This window comes from Leptosomus discolor, chromosome Z (genome assembly GCF_034619465.1).
Source record: "Leptosomus discolor isolate bLepDis1 chromosome Z, bLepDis1.hap2, whole genome shotgun sequence".
Classification (NCBI taxonomy): Eukaryota; Metazoa; Chordata; class Aves; order Leptosomiformes; family Leptosomidae; genus Leptosomus; species Leptosomus discolor.
Window position 1 is genome coordinate 58,353,023 of NC_141419.1, and position 16,774 is coordinate 58,369,796.

At 41.1% G+C, this 16,774-nt stretch overlaps 1 protein-coding gene across 9 annotated transcripts in view; it reads left to right on the forward strand.

The window, feature by feature from the left end:
• NFIB (nuclear factor I B) overlaps nt 1-16,774 on the forward strand; it is a 273,057-nt gene that overhangs the window by 97,974 nt on the left and 158,309 nt on the right. For 5 of the 9 annotated variants that reach the window (XM_086480259.1, XM_086480257.1, XM_086480261.1 and 2 more), the window contains exons 1-2: nt 2,536-2,565; nt 8,740-9,271. In XM_086480259.1, the coding sequence (XP_086336385.1) occupies nt 2,536-2,565; nt 8,740-9,271 (562 nt within the window). Of the gene's footprint in view, nt 1-2,535; nt 2,566-8,739; nt 9,272-16,774 lie in introns of those variants that run through there. The other 4 variants (XM_086480258.1, XM_086480260.1, XM_086480263.1 and 1 more) reach the window with 2 other exon arrangements.

Here is a 16,774-nt window from a genome sequence, read left to right on the forward strand (position 1 = left end):
GCTTCTTACATCTATGCAGCTCGCAGAGGCAGCCTTGCTGATGTGGTGTTGGGTTTTTTCCCTGATCCTCGTGGAGAGGTGCGAGGGAGAAGGGGGATGGAGAGGAGTTATTATGGTTTTAAGTCAGGTCTGCAATGATGGCTTGTTGTGCACGAGTTCAAGCGCTCAAAGAGGTGTGTTCAAGGACATCAGTGCATTTGTGCCAAGGGGAATGTCTTTTATGGTAAATTAACTCCAGTTAAATTGAATATTTATTCAAAGGGAAACTCCAGTATTTAAAGCTGGCGTTATCAGCTTTTTGCAGTGTCTGGGTAGAGGAAAAGATGATAGGATTTGGGGAGTATTCTGCGCCAGATATGAAAATACATTTTGCTTATTGTGGTTAACCCCAAGGTTGCCTCATCCCTTCTTGCCTAAGCGTGTGCTCTGAACTTGTCACTTATCAACGTGGTCTGTAGAAGCGAAAAACCGTGGCTGTTGCTTGAACCCTGCAAATCTGAGGGAACGGGGGAAGTGCAGCCAGAAACCGAGCTGCGGGGATGCGGCATGGATTCTTCAAGGGTTAACACGCTGGGCCCTTTCTGTTTTCTTTGACATTACCTGTCTAGTACCGGCTCTCTCCTTCCCCCGCCCACCCCCCTGCTTCTTTTGGTTTGTAAATTTATGGGAATTGCGGCTGGTAGACTTGGCAAGCTCCCCTCATTAAGAGCCCTCTTTGAAAACGGACTGTGTTTGAGCATTTCCCTAATGAGGACAGGACGGGGTTAAAAAGTGACCATTTCATGGTTGACTTGAACCTGCCTGCTTTCCTTGATGTGTCGTTGTGAAATGCCTGACGTGAATAAACTCTCACTTTGGGCAAGGAGGAACTCAGCCGTCCCTCCGGGACGCCGCCGGGGGCTGCGCACCGGCACCAGGAGGCAGCGCCGGTGACGCTCGGCCGCTGCTTCCCGCAGGCGGCAGCGGCGGTGCTGGGCGAGTGGGTGCGGGGGCGTCGCGCACGCCGAGCGCACCCCCAGCCGTGCACTGCACGGCAGCCCTTCGTACAGCGGCAGAAACAAGTTTCGTTCGCTAATTCCACCCGCCCCCCCCCCGCCCTTCCCCAGCTCCTCTGGCAAAAGCTGCCCCGGGAGAATGAAACCGGACCCCGCGCCCCGTTGCTGCCCGGGAGCCGGCACCCCCCCGCCGCCCGGCAGCAGCCTGCGAGCGCGGCGACAGCAGCTACGGGAGGTGCTAAGCAGGGACCCCCTCTTTTGGGGGGGGGGGGCAGCGGAGGGGGTTACGGTCCCCCGTGCCGCCACCGCGGCAGGGTGAGGCTCGCCGAGAGGGGAGCGGGGGCGTCTGAGCCCCGCCGACGCTGAGAAAATCGCGCCCCGAAAGGAGGAGGAGGAAAGGAAACCTTCTGCAGATGGCAGTTCCCCCCGTCCGTGTCCCCCCCGTCCCCCCTCCTCGCAACTTTCTCCCACCAGAAGACAGGGAAAATGAGGGATGTTTGCAAAACGTGCTGGTTCCTTCTGCGGCGTTAGGTGGTGATTAATAAGGAGGGAGGGCGAGGGGGGGGGGGTGTCTGGTGGAGAAGGAATGTGTTTGCAGGAGGAGGAGTGTAAGCAGTGATTGTGTAATTAAATAATTAAAAAGAAATACTTAAGTCTCATTTGGGGAGAGAGCTGGAACGGGGTCCGGAGGGTGTAACCGGTGAATTTTTCAAGTTCCAAGTTTTGCGGAGCGAGGCGGGGCGGGGGGACGGGGACCAGGAGGGACACGGCGGGAGCAAACTGGGAGGGAGAGATTTATCGTTTGAATTTTCGAGAGATCATTTTTATTGCAGCGGGCGCTCGGAAGGCGGCCTCTTGCCATTACCCGCAGAGCGGGGCGGGGGGGGGGGGGGGGGGGGAGCAGCGGGCAGGCGGAGGCCGCCGGAGGAGCCCGCAAGGCCGCGCGCTGCCCGCCCGGGGAGCGCGCCCCCGCGCTCCCGCGCGCGCGCGGCCGCTGCCTGCCCTGCGAAGTTTCGCCTACCATTGCTCTCCGGGATTTTCCTGCTCCGCTCCGGACTCTAACCTTGAACTTTGGAGAGCGTGGTGACAGTGCCGTAACAACCCACTACAGGCAACTTCTTAAAAAAAAAAAATTTTTTTTTTTTTTTTAAAAGACCAAACAACAAGAAAAAAAATCCTCCCGCCCACCCCCCCCCCCCCCCCCCCCCCGAGTCCTTCCCCCCTCATCTGCAAAACAACCAGCAGCAGCAGCAGCAGCAGCAGCAAGAGCAAGACTCCTGCGCCGCCGACTACAAGAGGGTTAAAAGTGTAGATTGGATTTCACCCCGGGAAATCTAGCACACGGAGTGAACTTGAATCTTTGGCTATTTAAGGAGGACTGGGGTTTGTTGTGAAGTTGTGGTGATCCAGGGCAGAGCCCCGTCCTGATTGATTTCATCTTCCTTGAGTCTCAGATGACTGTAAAATGAATAGATGAAATTACTCCTTTTTGAGGCTTTGCTTAGGGGCTCTCCGGGCAGCGTGTTCTCAAAGCGAAGTCATGATGTATTCTCCAATCTGTCTCACTCAGGTATAGACGCGTTTTATTTAATTTATTTGTTGATTTTTTAACTTATTTTCACGTGTTTTATGGTTTTTTATTTTATTTTTTTATATGTATGTGAGTTGCGAATGAGTCATTGCTAGTAGTTGTAACGGGTTAAAGCACAGTTGTAAGTGCTTGTCAGATCCAAACTCCTCTCGCAGGAGGGAATAGTAGAGAATGAACTGTACCAGGCCATTGTTTTGGGGAGATCCATTCAAAGTGTCACCCGTAGACAAATACTGTTAATTGTTGGTGCACAAGAAGTCAAAGGTTAACAAAATGGAAATGAGCATAATTACTCTAAAAAGCAGGTTTGTGAAGTATTGATTTGATTGGAATCAAACAATTTGCTCTCTTTTCAGTTCGCCCGTTTACGCAGAGCCTAATGAAAGGGCTTGAAAGGAAAAGTGCTGGTTTTGACAAAAAAAACCCCCGAGCGCTCGCCGGTGCGAAGTAATCCCGTCTTATGCTTAATTAATAATACGTAGCCTGCCAACACTGAGGGCGATGTGAGCAGGGATGACCAGGCTGTGCAGCGCTTTCTTGCTGAGTTGTGCAGGGGGGTGGTGTTCCCCCCGCCCAGCCGAACGGCAGGGCTCGCCGGCGAGCAGGCAGCCTCCCGAGGCGGGGGAAGATCTGGCCGGTTTTTACAACCGCACTCGCAGCCGCTTTTCAAGCCTCGACGGCGGCTGTCACCGGGACGGCGCGGGGGAGCGGGGCGAAGGCGCGGCCGGCGCTGCGGAGCGGGGCGCGGAGGGCGGGGGGCGGTGGCGGCGCGGAGCGGGCAGCCCGGGCGGGGGTCCCCGCCGCGGCAACGCGCGGTTTTTGGGACCCGAGGGACCTTTAGGGAGCGGGCCTGGAGTGTTCCCCGGGTGCCGCAGGAGCGCCCTTACCGGGCGTACGGTACTGAGGAGCGAGCGGCGGGGCGCCGGAGCCGGGTCCGGAGAGTAAACCCGGTCTTGTAAAGCCGGGGGATAGTTTTCAGCAGCTTTTGTGAAAGTCTGTCTTAGGAGGATGTGATGTAAACTGATTAAGCGATAACCGCTTGCTTCCACGTTGGTGCAACAAATAGCTAAAGAAGCAGAAAATGTGCGAAAGTGGCGTCTTCTGCAATACTGTTAGTAAGCGGCCAACGATGCGCTTACAGTTGCACGGCGAATAAATAAATAAGATTTAAGTTATTCCACAATTAGAAGGCATTGTAATTCAAAAGGACTGAAGTATTCATAAATTGTGAATGAAGATGGAAACAATGATAAGGCTTATTCAGTGATTGGATACAGTCCTGTAGCTTTTTGGCTGACACATTTTTTATTGTTTATATTTTGTTTGGCATCTAAGTGTGATTGACTTAGATATGGATATTTTCAGCAAGTAAACGTGAGCTGCAGTGCAGCAAAGCTGTAAAAGAGTACTGTTGAGCTATTTCTTCTCCAAAAGAGAAAGGAATCTATGTAGGAAGTGTTTTGTGTAACAGATACGCACATGCTTACAGCTACACACATAGAAACAATTACTTACGGTGGAATCTGCAATTAGTAAAAATTAATTCTGTGTGGGCTGTCCATCCTGTGAAATTATTGACAGGCAATAAGACCTCTGCACCAGAGTATAAACCTGAGAGTGCAACTTAAGGAAGCTGTTTTTACATTGGAAACACACAAATTTTCACTACCACCACTGTTACAGCGGGTAGTTGATTTTGTTGTTTCCCCTCTTTCCTGAGATTTCTTTCTTTCCCCCCATATGTTTGCTTTTCACACTCACAGATATAATAATTTCCTCTTTCTTTACAAATCTGTATAGAAACACCACACTCAAGTGCGTGCAAAACACAACATTGTACTTCTACAGGCGTAAAGACAAGAAAGGAATTCCTAGCTTTTGTGCATTGATAACTTCTCCGTAATATTTTACAATCATGCTGTATCATGTGCCATGCAGAGACAGATCCCATTTAGTGATACATACATGGAACACAGTTGCAGCAAATTGATTTTAATTTAGAATCTTTCTCTACCAATTTGGAATCTTTCTCTACCAATTTGGGATGATAAAGGCATTTTTAAAAACCATTTGCCTCTCCATAAATGAAAAATAAAGATTATACTGGCAATGAGAATTTATACTTTGTGTTATTTATTTATTTAAAGCAAAAGATTGATTAATCTTATTTTGAGTTGCGATTGAGTTAAAGTAGCACTGCCAAAATTGTTCTCTCTGTTGTGTTCTCCATCTCTAGGGTTCTTGCGATGCACATTGACTGTGGTAGTGTATACTCAGAAGAGCTTTTGTTAAAAGTTCTAAACATAGAACACCTGTTTGGACTGAGCTCCTTGCAAAAGCAGTAGTTTAGTTTGTGCCAAGACAGCGCTGAAGCACTTCTAGAAACAAGTCTAAATTCCAAAGTACAGCTTTAAGATAAACCTTAGCAATTCAAATGTTACCCCTCACTCTTTCAGTAAAAGTTTGGTGGAAGTAAAATAACTCCAAGGAAAAAAGAAGACTTACCAAATGCCATTTAATTTTTTGGGGGTCCTTTCCTCTCCTTCCCATATGCCTCTCTCTCCCTGTTTTGGAACAACTGTACACTGCATTATCTCTTGCTGAGGCATGATAGGAAGCAGTTACCGCATGTCTTGAAGTGCTTGGTCTCTTGTGATATTTTTGCCGTGGTTTATTTTTATGTTATGGTGGTCCAGGAAATTCAGAATATGTTGTCATTTTCTTTTCCTCCTAGAATATGTTGTTTCGTTAGCCGCAGAGCATCTACATGCAGTGAAACTGAGTACATGAAGTTTTCTGTATAAAATGTCGAGACTTCTGCCTGTTATAGTTATTATATGGTTCTCAGTTCAAACTTACGTGAATTGATACAAAGTTTATGAAAGTGGAAGACAGGAGAAGGGCGCTGTGTTTCCTCTTTACCAAAAAGAAAACCTGGCCTGTCTGTCATCATTAGATGACTGGTATTTTCTCCTTTATTTACAAGCTACATAGATATTATAATGTAACTTATATTTTAATTTAGATTGCCAATGCACCTGAGCCATTTGATATGACATTTGAAAATCTACCTCCATAAATCACTTTATTGCAGGAGCAACTGTGGCACATGGGTAAGTGCCACATAAAAAAAAAAAAAATCATTATTGCCTGTATGAATATTAAGGGGGGGGGGAAATCAAATTCTGTAGATGGCTTTTTAGGAGGTTTAGTGGAGAGCATGTGTGATTAATTGCAAATCTCCATTTAGGATCATTTTTATGAGCACTTCTTCTTGTCAAGTAATCTTTCATTTGAAAGGACTCCAGATGCACAATGAATCTCTCAAAGATATCTGATAATATTGCTTTAGAACAGGATGTTCTTTGCTGTGCTTCTCTTTCACACTCTTTCGTGTATATCTTTAGCACTTAATGATACTATGAAAGAAAAGCCTGATTACAGGTTTAAAAAGTTGTTTTGTTTGTTGTTTTTTTTTCCCCACTCTTTGTTAGAATCAAAACCACTACAGATTGGAATTTAAAAAGTAGATTCTTTTTCTCTATAAAATTTTCATATATGTGAAATGCTATAGGTTATTATTGGCAATACATTACCTAAAGGCATAGCCATTCCAAAATAGTTTGTGATGTTCTTAGAAGTAAGAACTACATGTGCAGTATTGCAGTAGCGTAGAATATTTCCACATTAATTTTATTGCCATTTTAAGTTATAAATGCTGAAGTCAGTTTAGATGCAGGGGAAATCATTGTATTGGGGCAAAAATTCATTCCTCCCAAAGCTCTTCAGCCTCCTGCCTTTGCCATGCCTTTATCCCCAGCTGTTAGAATTTTCAAAATCTGTACTAAATCTGTTTTATTCAGTCTAAAATTAATTGTAAGGATTTAACATGATGCAGTCTTTATGCTTATGTTAAATGTCTTGGTTTTTTTTTTTAATTTTATTTGACTACTTCAATTAAGATGACTTCTGTAGAAGAAAAAAATAAACTTTCTTTAGTAGTCATAATTGAGGGAAAAAAAGCATGGCATCAGAAAGCATATGAAGATAGGGAAGTCTTATCATGGGCTGTGGTTACTCGGAGCAGTATTGCCTTCCCACACAAAGAACAGATTGTGGTTTAACTCTTTCCATGGCCTAGTTTTATGTGCCAGTATAGTATCAGAATTGTTCAAATCTCTGCTGGAAACTACTAATCAGTTTAATTATTGCCTTTGTGGCTCTTTGACAAGGATCATACTGTAATGCAATCATTTATGTCCTGAATTATCTTCCTGTATTGTCTCTCTCTTTTTTTTTTTTTTTTTTTTTTTTCTGTGAAGGTAACGTGGTCAGAGGTAAACTGCTTGCAATTTTTCTGGTGTTTTCTGTTTGATTTGAGATTGGTTAGGGAAGAGAGGTAACTAGATCTAGTGGGGTTTTTTACCATTCAGGAAACTTAGAAGTTTGTTTGAAATTTGAAGATTTAAATACTAAATTCTTGGCCTGAAGCTTCTACAATAGCAGTCTGAATTCTCTATAATTGAGACCATTAATTATACTTTCATCATTTTTACCTAGTGGAGTTAATCAGCCTATTGATTAAACGTAACTCATTCCTTGTCTGGCAGCGTAGCTAAAATATTAGTTTGTTAATTGTATTCTCTAATATAATTGTATAAAAAAAGGTTCAGTTTTAGTTTGATTACGCTGTGCCACTCAGTACAATGAGCAATCTGCATGGCATTTAAAACTAAATATGCCTGCACACAGGAAGAAAGATACCTCCCCTAAGGTCTCCCTTCCAAACCAGAATACAGTAATGTTTGATAAGGAGATCACGCTGTTTTAAACAGCAGATTTGCTCACAGAAAAGAGGCATTAGTTTTTGGGAAAAGCCTATTTAGATATTAACGTGGATGTGTAGGATGGTACTTTAAGCAGACAAAACGAATTAATTTAATTGCTATAGGATGTACTTGTAGACGACAACTAAGCGTTACCTCCTTAATGAAATCCATAGCGTTGCTAGGCAGAAGATAAGAACTTGCAGGTGAAGCCGGGTGACAGAAAGGGATATTTTGGAACTGTAAACAAATTGCATGAATTTCACAAAAGCAGCATTTGACCAGCGGTGCACTCATAATGTCACTCTGCCACAGCATGCAGAAACACAAAGAATGCAAAGTTTGTGCCAAGTTGCCATTTTTCATTGTACACCTCAGATTGATTTTTAAGGGGTTTAGAATAATTGCCACACTCATGTGATCAGTTAAGAAATTAACTGACTCTGTGGGGCTTCAAAACCCACAGTGGAGCTACCGGAAAAACATAAATGTAATTTTTCTTCCCAAATTCATAAACTTTTATTTTACAAAGTTTGGGGGTGGTGGGAGGGAAGCCCGAAGAGCTGAAAGTACAGAAGCTTCTGTTCAGGATTTGTATACAACACGCTGCGTCTTTTGCCTGCTTTCCCTTACTGTATACTGGTTTCTCTAGTTACCACCACTGGAATGGTGCTGTTTCAGTGCTGGAATGTTGAACGTTTGATAAGAAAATGGATCAAGTTTAATGGCGCATGCTCTTTGTGCCACCAGCCGTCTCTTGCTGAGAGCATGCTCCGAAAGCGGGAACTGTGTGGCATTACACTGAGCATGTATATGCTTTGTGTTTCTGTGCCACAGAGAAGAGAAATGAACTGTGGCATTCGCCTCAGCCTCCTGAACATTTCTGCTCAGATTTTTTAAAACCATATAGTGTCCTCTTTGTGCAATGGTACTTTTCTTGATGTTAGCTGTTCACTCAGACATTTAAATGTTAGAAACAAAACATCTTGATAGCATCTCTTTTAAATGATGTTGTCTCTGCAGTGTTGCGGGATGAAGTGCGGGGAGGCATACAAAATAAAATCTTCACATGGTTCTTTCAATGAGTGAAATATGGGGAAAATGCAATTCTCTGTGTACTTTTTGTCTGCTGCCTGACAGTGGTAGCAATTGCATAAAAGGTGTTATGCAGAAATTTACGTAAATTTTAAATGTTTATTCTCTTCATCTTGAATTTCACTTTAACATTTTCAGGAACCTTTCTTGAATACTGCTTTGGTTATGAGAGCTTACTGACTTTGAGTTTTCTTCTCTTCTTTTTTTTCCTCCCCTTCACTTCTTTCCACAGGATGAATTTCACCCGTTCATTGAGGCACTTCTTCCACATGTCCGTGCAATTGCCTATACTTGGTTCAACCTTCAGGCTCGAAAACGCAAGTACTTCAAAAAACATGAGAAACGAATGTCAAAGGACGAGGAAAGAGCAGTCAAGGATGAGCTACTTAGTGAAAAGCCTGAAATTAAACAGAAGTGGGCATCCAGGCTCCTGGCCAAGCTGCGCAAAGATATTCGCCAAGAGTTCCGCGAGGATTTTGTGCTCACAGTGACTGGGAAGAAGCACCCATGCTGTGTATTGTCCAATCCCGACCAGAAGGGTAAGATTAGGAGAATCGACTGCCTGCGACAGGCTGACAAAGTCTGGCGTCTGGATCTAGTCATGGTGATCCTGTTCAAAGGCATCCCCTTGGAAAGTACGGATGGAGAGCGGCTCATGAAATCCCCACATTGCACAAATCCAGCACTTTGCGTCCAGCCACATCACATAACAGTATCAGTCAAGGAGCTTGATTTGTTTTTGGCATACTACGTGCAGGAGCAAGGTAGGAAGCGGATTGTTGTGTTTCTATGTTAGTATGTCAAACTCTGATTCCAAGTAGCCCTGTTTCCCCTGTGGGCTGGCTTCCAGTGAAAAATTATTCTGTGGTCTATAGACGTGACGTGGGTTACATATCCATATGTAAATCAGCATGTATACGTATATACTTACATACACACACATTCCTACAGACCTGTGTAAATGACATGTAAGTTTGACATACGTGCCTTGTTCTCTTTCAGGAGAGCGCAGGACATACCAAGGTAGTACTTCAGTTCCACTGAAGTTGCTCTTGTTTTTTTTTTGTCAAAAAGCAGCAATATATTGTGTAGTTTTTCTAGTCCTGACTTCAGAAAACATTCTTCTTGTTTTGTTTTTTTTTTTTTTTTTTAGTTCCCCCAGATGCATCTATGTGCAATTGCACTATCACAGTAAATATTACAAATATTTATTATTGTCTTTGTAGTTACAAATAATCAAGAATTTGTCCTTAACTATGGCTTTGAAGAGCAATTGTAGACTTTCTTAACCTCTATGAAGTAAAAGATGAAAAAACTTTAGCACAGAAATACTGCTTTGTAAATACCATATCTTGTCAGAATTACAGTATACAGTGGCTAACATTTTATTCGTATTTTAGGTCAGTAGCTTGTCTTACCTATCTAAGCTTTGAAACAAAGATGCAGGTTGTAATTTTTGGATAACATTTTCCATGAAAAGTATATTTTCATAATCACACTAGTATACTTAATTTCATTTGACATAATTGAAATGTAGAAAATTGCAGGAATGCTGTGGCAAAGCTTCTTAAACTTAGTTTTACAGAATTAAAAAAAACCCAGGGCTTCTGATAACCACGTAGCAGGGAAAAAGCTACTAGTCATATTGCATATTCAGATAATGATACTCATAGGCAGGTTCCTCAAAACTGTAAATGTCTATACGTAGATAAAGTTTTTTTTTCCTCCTCAAGCCTTCTGAAATGCTTTTTCTTTGTGAGGGGTCATTTTGGTTCTTTCTGGTGATTATACCATGCTCTAGACAGCGCTGTATTGCTGACTGATCAGCAGTAATAAAGCATTTCTATTTCAGCTGCAGATCTCAACTAGGGAAAGTTTGACCGGCTGCAGATGGTGGACCATTTCACAACTTGGCCTGGTAGTAGGCAGAAATGGCCTGCAGAAGGGCAGATGGCAGGCTGTTATCTGATGCCTGGTACATAACTGAAAAACAAATGGAATTGGTTTTTTTAGTAACAAAAGAGTAAAATCGCACATGTCTTCATTTGGTGTATACTTGTTCTTTAAAATACCAGATACTTTTTGTTTTCAGTGAATTTGTCTTTTAGCATTTACTTATGCAAGTGGAACACTATGTTTACATAACGTATGAATAGTGTTCTATTTTTTTGATTATTCATCATGAAAAAATATGGATATTTGATTTGTTTTGTTTTGTTTTTTTCCCTTGCCTGTATTTTTTGCATTTTTCTCTCCACAGCAGTAGACAGCACTTAAATATTTTGCAGCGACTTAAGTAGCTGCAGAGTGTGGTAAATCTGATCCCCAATAACATAGAAAGAAAGGGTTCTTTGATAGCATTAAACAAAATAGTTTAATTACAAATAATTTGTACCTTTAAACTGCTTTAGTGAAGAAAAATTAAAATGATAGTTTGCATATCTTACAAAAATTTTTGCAAGACATAGCTTACTGATTAATTCTAATGGATTTACCTGTCTCTAAAAGTCAAAACTACAAAGGGAGGCAAAAAAGTTTAAGTAGCTCTCAAGCTGAAGAAGCTGGGGTCAGAGTACTCTTACGCACTGTCGACTTTTAAGTTGTTGGAAGTCAATAACTTGAAGTGGGAGAAGGAATTGCACGGCATAGCTGATTTTATTGATTTAAATGGATTGAGAATATGATTTTATTTAGAACACTTGTCCAACCAGAAATGAGGAAGATAAGCATGCTGTAATGCTATAACTTCCAAAGTTACACGATGATACTTTGAGAACATACTGGAAGATGAAGCTGGCTAATTTCTATGTACCGTCACCCTTAGTAGACCCTTTTGTTTATTGTAAACTGCATGTATTTAGTATCTGTCTTGCTGCTTCACAGTAAATCTTCCATTAACATCTGTTTGCTCTCTTCTTGAAGAAGTCATATTAAGATATCTTTGTATTGTTTCTCCGTTTTGTCAAACTTTGATTCTCTATCCTCATTGAAAGCAGGTTAATTGTGGCACTTTGTAGTGCACTTGATTAAAAGCACCAGGCTTTGCAAAAGATAAGCATGAAGTCAACGAAAATGCTGCATCATAGACATGCTGTTTTGCTTTTTATTTCTCTTTTAGAATATATAAGCCCGCCTAATAGTATAATGTAAAAACTAAGTGGAGCTGTAGAAACAATTAAATCCCTGCACAAAATATGAAGAAGGAATTAGCACATAAAATGAATAAAGGGGCCTAGTAGTTTGTTTTTTTGTTGCTTTAAAAAAGAAGATTAGGGGAAAAAAGAGGAGGAAGGATAGTTTGAGTGCCAGTGATGGTTGCCAGTGGCACCAGGATTGGCATCAGACCTTCTTTGTTTAGCCTAGGATGCCTGTGATTTGTTGGTTGGCATCCGCATTGCAGTGCAGAGTAATGTTACAATATATTGACAATTTCCAGATCTAGAAGTGTCAATAATCCTTTCAGTTCTTAATAGAAAGAGCTTCTACTTCCATGCTTGCCTTGAAAGAAGAAATAAGCACAGACTTACGAAGTTCTGTCATTGACCAACTTCATCTTGTTCTACTTTTTGCTCATCTCCCTCAGAATTCAACAACTTCCCCCCCACTGCCCCCCCCCCCCCCCCCCCCTTCTCTTTCTGCTATCTGTGCTCTTGTGCTTTAGGATCTTATAAAAGAAAAGAAAAAGGGGCTTGACATGGGTTGCAATACTGCTTCTTTGACTGAAATGGAGGAAGAAAATGGGAAGTACACACTGTGATCAATGTTTAACATCAGAGTAATTTTTAATCATAACACACTTCTACCGCACTCTGATTGTTGTATGAATCAGGTCCAATCCTGCCCCTCCCCCCACCCCATTTTTAAAATGCCCGAACCTTGAAAATGACATGAACGTTGTTTCTATTGACAAAACTGTTTTGTTTTTTTTTTTGTTTGTTTGTTTGTTTGGTTTTTTGGTCAGGCATCGGAGAGCATATATCATTTGGTATGAAACGCATCTCAGTCCATAAAATCATTTGGTGGTATTTGACTCAGTGCAGCGCTTATGCTGTGTTCCCGTTGCTACAAGAACCGCCATTTTGTTTGTCGAGTGCCAGAAGAGAGAAAAAAAAGGCAGACAATGTGCTTGATGCCAATAATGGTTGCCAGTGGCACCGAGGTTGGCATCAGACCCTCTTTGTCTAGTTGCTGAATGCCTTTGATTCGTTGGTTGGCATCCGCATTGCAGTGGGCACATTGGAAAGTTTTTGACAATCAGTGAATGAAAGCTGCAGTACTTGTTTGCTGCAACAGAACCCAGATAATATAAATCCCTTCTTCTGATAGATGTTTTACTTACTCTTACAATGGCTAATTAAAAAAAAATTTAAAATTGCATTACTGTTTTTTCTAGAACATAAAATACCTACAGCAATGTGCCTCATCTGCAGAATTCCTAATCCCCGTGTCATCTCTACTGTTTTTTGCAACATAAATAAAATGCAAACTTGATGTTAGGTATTTCAGCACATACTGAATGAAGCATAGTAGACCTTGTGAAATGCTTTGGGAGTTTAAAGGACTGAAGCAATGGTACAAGTAAATAGTAAATGTTTGTAAGTGTTTTTAATGCATGTGCCTCAGAGTACATTTCTTAGATCAGTCATGTTACTGTTTACACTCTCCTTTATCCTTGTGCAAGAGTGATATAATTGGGACAGCCTGCATCCCCAGCTGTTAATAAACTGAAGTTGAAGAAGGACAGGATCTTTTAAACTATCCAAGAAGGAGGGCAGAAAATAGATGCAGATGTCCTTAGTCCGATAATGTTCAGGCACTATTGTTTTTTTAACTTCTTAAACCATCAAGATGCCGCTACAGTTCCAGCTGTTCCAGCATGACTTTGTTACCAGGAAATCAGTGAAAAGACTAAATAATTTCTGTTGGAAGATTCCTAGATAGTTAGCATTAATATTGCTTTCTGCTTAACTGCTATTATCTTGTTAATTAATAAGAAGGATTAGCAGCTCTACCCAAAGGGCTGCACAGAAGGAAGCCTGGCCTACGTGAGTCCCTGAATCGCCAGACTGTGTCCTGTCTCTTTGGGGAGTAGGGGGGTGGGGGGCGGCAAGGGGCAGGAAAAAAGAAGAAAGGAAAAGAGGGGGAAAGCAAGGGCACGGGCTGGCTTCTGCAGCCTAGGTAGGGGAGAACTTTGTGCGTGGGACCCTCCTGCTGCACGTCAGGATTTTGGTGGGTGCTTGGCCATGGGGGCAGCTGTACATGGGCGCTGCCTGCACCTTATGTGCCTCCTGCCAGCAGCCGCGTGGGTGAGGGGTACCGGCCTACCCCATTTTTGGTAGCTTGCTTTGCACTGTTAATAAGTGTGTTTTCAGATAATCTCGTCTGGGGTGCAGAGTGCCACATCTGCATTGATTTGAAACTGGTTTTGCCCTAACTTAACACCGGCAAACTGGCAATCCTTAACTGAATGGGGACATCACTTTTTCACTTAAAATTGCCCTGGCAACATGTACGCGCTGTCTGACTTTGAAAAATGAGTCCTCCTTCCAGGAGGAATTCTAATTTTGTTTTAAAAGTGGTATTGCAGGAGTGGGTGGGTGAACTCTTGTTGTATCAATGGCTTGATCTTTTTATCAAGCTTTTTGAGTTTTGTGAATTTATTTTTACAAGGGGGGAGCTCAAATTTTGCAATAGGTTTGTGTGGTCATTTTCATTTTATACTTTAGTTTTCATTTAGTAAGTATAGAAAATTTGTGATATAGTAATATTATAATAATATTTTTCATATTTTAAAATGAAAAATAAATTAATTTTGCTTTGGTGACTACAAGAAGTTCCATTTAAAATTACAAGCAAAATCATGTTTTAAGCAGTCCCCTTTCTGCATAAGTCAAATAATAGTCATGTGTCTAAGCGTCATACCACCCAGATGGATTTTGGACGAGGGTTTGCATTTCTTGTGTGCACTGATGCTTCCATGTACAATTAATAAAAAAATAATGGGCTTAGAAGAATCAATCAATCCATTGAATTGCTGATTGTTCCTACTTCCATTAACTTTAATGATTTGCCTCCTTCTGAATATTTTACCTGGGAACATACAGTAGAACATTTTACCTGTTTTGCAGAAGGATATGTCAAGGTATGGGGTGATTTGTTAGAGTTTACACAGCAACTTATTAGTTACACTGGGAAAACCAGGAAATAGATCTTATTGCTACTTGTACCCGTAGGCATCTAGGTGCTCTAAGAGCTTGTTACTTACACAGTGAAATGGCATGCTAATCCCTTATGCTAAATCTCAATTTTGAATCAGAAAGCCAGTGCAGAAGCAGAAGTATAAGTCTATATTTTATCTGCTCTAATATGAGAAGAGCTTTTTGTAGTTTAAGAATCTGATAGAGAATAATAAACCTTTTTAAAACTTTGAATTACTTTGAGCAATTCCAGTCTATCCAGACAGGTGGAAAATGTATCAATTTCTTTTCTAGTTCTAATGTAAAGTTTTGGATGACTAATTTGTTCAGTATCTGTATTGTGCTGAAAATTACAAGCAGGAAAGACATTTGTCATTAGGAGGTGGAAGTTCATTTGGTGTATATTTGGGCATAATAATGTTTTTCAGTTGATGATTATATGTGCTTTGTTTATGAAGATGTAGGATATGAAATAATTTTAAAATTTTCATTTTTCAGAATGTGTATGTGTGAACTGACATTCAGACAGTGGATCCAAAGAATTAAAAATGTATATTTTTTCTTTTTAGTTTCCCTCAGAACAGAGTTACAGGTCATGTGACAGGTTCATGAGAAAGGAAAGGGAATTCTCCAATCTTACTGTTACAGTCAGGAATGAAATACGTATACATTTTAAGAAGAAGCTTTTAGCTCATTCTATTTTTTCTTACCTGATACACCAAGGGGAGTCATTTTCACAGGGTTAAATGACATTAATTCTGTTTAAGAGGCTTATGGTTAAATAAATGCTGTGCAACTAGTTGAAAATTTAGGAGTCAGTGTTAATTTACGAATGACATTTAGATCGACAGCAAGAAGCTATAAAGTAAAGGAAAGTATAGAAAAGAAAACAGTAGATTCTTGCTTCACAGTAGTTTCCGACAGAAGAACAATACTGGGAACAAAAAAATGCTTTTAAACTATAAATAAGGCCACTAATTCATAAAGGAAATACTTCAAATAACAGCAGAGATTTATGTTTTTAATTTTTTAATTTTCATGCATATTGAATTCATTGTAACTGTGAAAACTTCATTAAAATAATTAAACACTAAATACCACTGCAGGTTGGATTTTGAAGTTAATTGCTCGAGATTGCTGTCAAGTCCGCTTCTTTTTCTAGCTTTTGCTTCTTCCCTGCTTTTCCTCCTTCTCCTCCTCCCTGGGGCAAGTGTAGGAATGTAGACATCTCAAGGATTGGTGGCCCTCCAAAGCTCTGGTCCTTGGAGCAGTGTACCACAGTGCCAACCACAGTAATTCTAGAGGCTTCCTAAAGCGTTATTTTCCAGTCGCAACAGCAAGGTGTTATTGGTTTGCTGTCATCTTGGGTTAGAATGATCTCAAGATCAAGTTAAATGGCTAACTTAACTGAATAAGGTTACTCCTTCCATTGTGGGGTGGAGAAGAAATCCCTTACCTGGAGACACTTTCCAGATGCTAAGTGAATATGAAAAAGGAAGAAGCTCTGTGTGATTAGTCAGTTTCATCTGTCAAACAGCATGTCATTCGGTATAGGGAGGTTTCATGATTTTACTTTGTCTCTCTTTTTTTTTTTTTTTTTTAATTTTAATTTTTTTAAACTGTGGTGGAACTTCTAGAAGCAGTTGCTAAAAACCTGGCTCAGGGCAGTGAAGCCTGGATTAGAAGAGGTTTGAAAGGCTCAGAGGCTAGTAAAGGGGAAATAAATCTCAGATTATTAGCTTTGTCCAAAAGAAAAGAGAGTTGATTTGCGTGCGTGTATTGTACTGTCTGGGAGCAGTGAGTTGTGTGTGAGGTTGGGAACATTCTTCTAGCACAGCTGTTAATCTTTTCCCCTCACCTTTTTATTTACAAAAAGACTGTTTTCTTATACTCTCCTCTGGCCAAACCTTCATTTCAGAGGTTCTTTCCTTTTCTGAAGTATATCGTGCTTTTTATATTTTAAATAAATAGATTTCTTTAGCCATTTCTTAGGAACATCATTATTGGTGTATGACTTTTGTTCTAGCTTTTTTCACAGTCAGTGGGAGATGAGCACTTCAGACTTCGCTT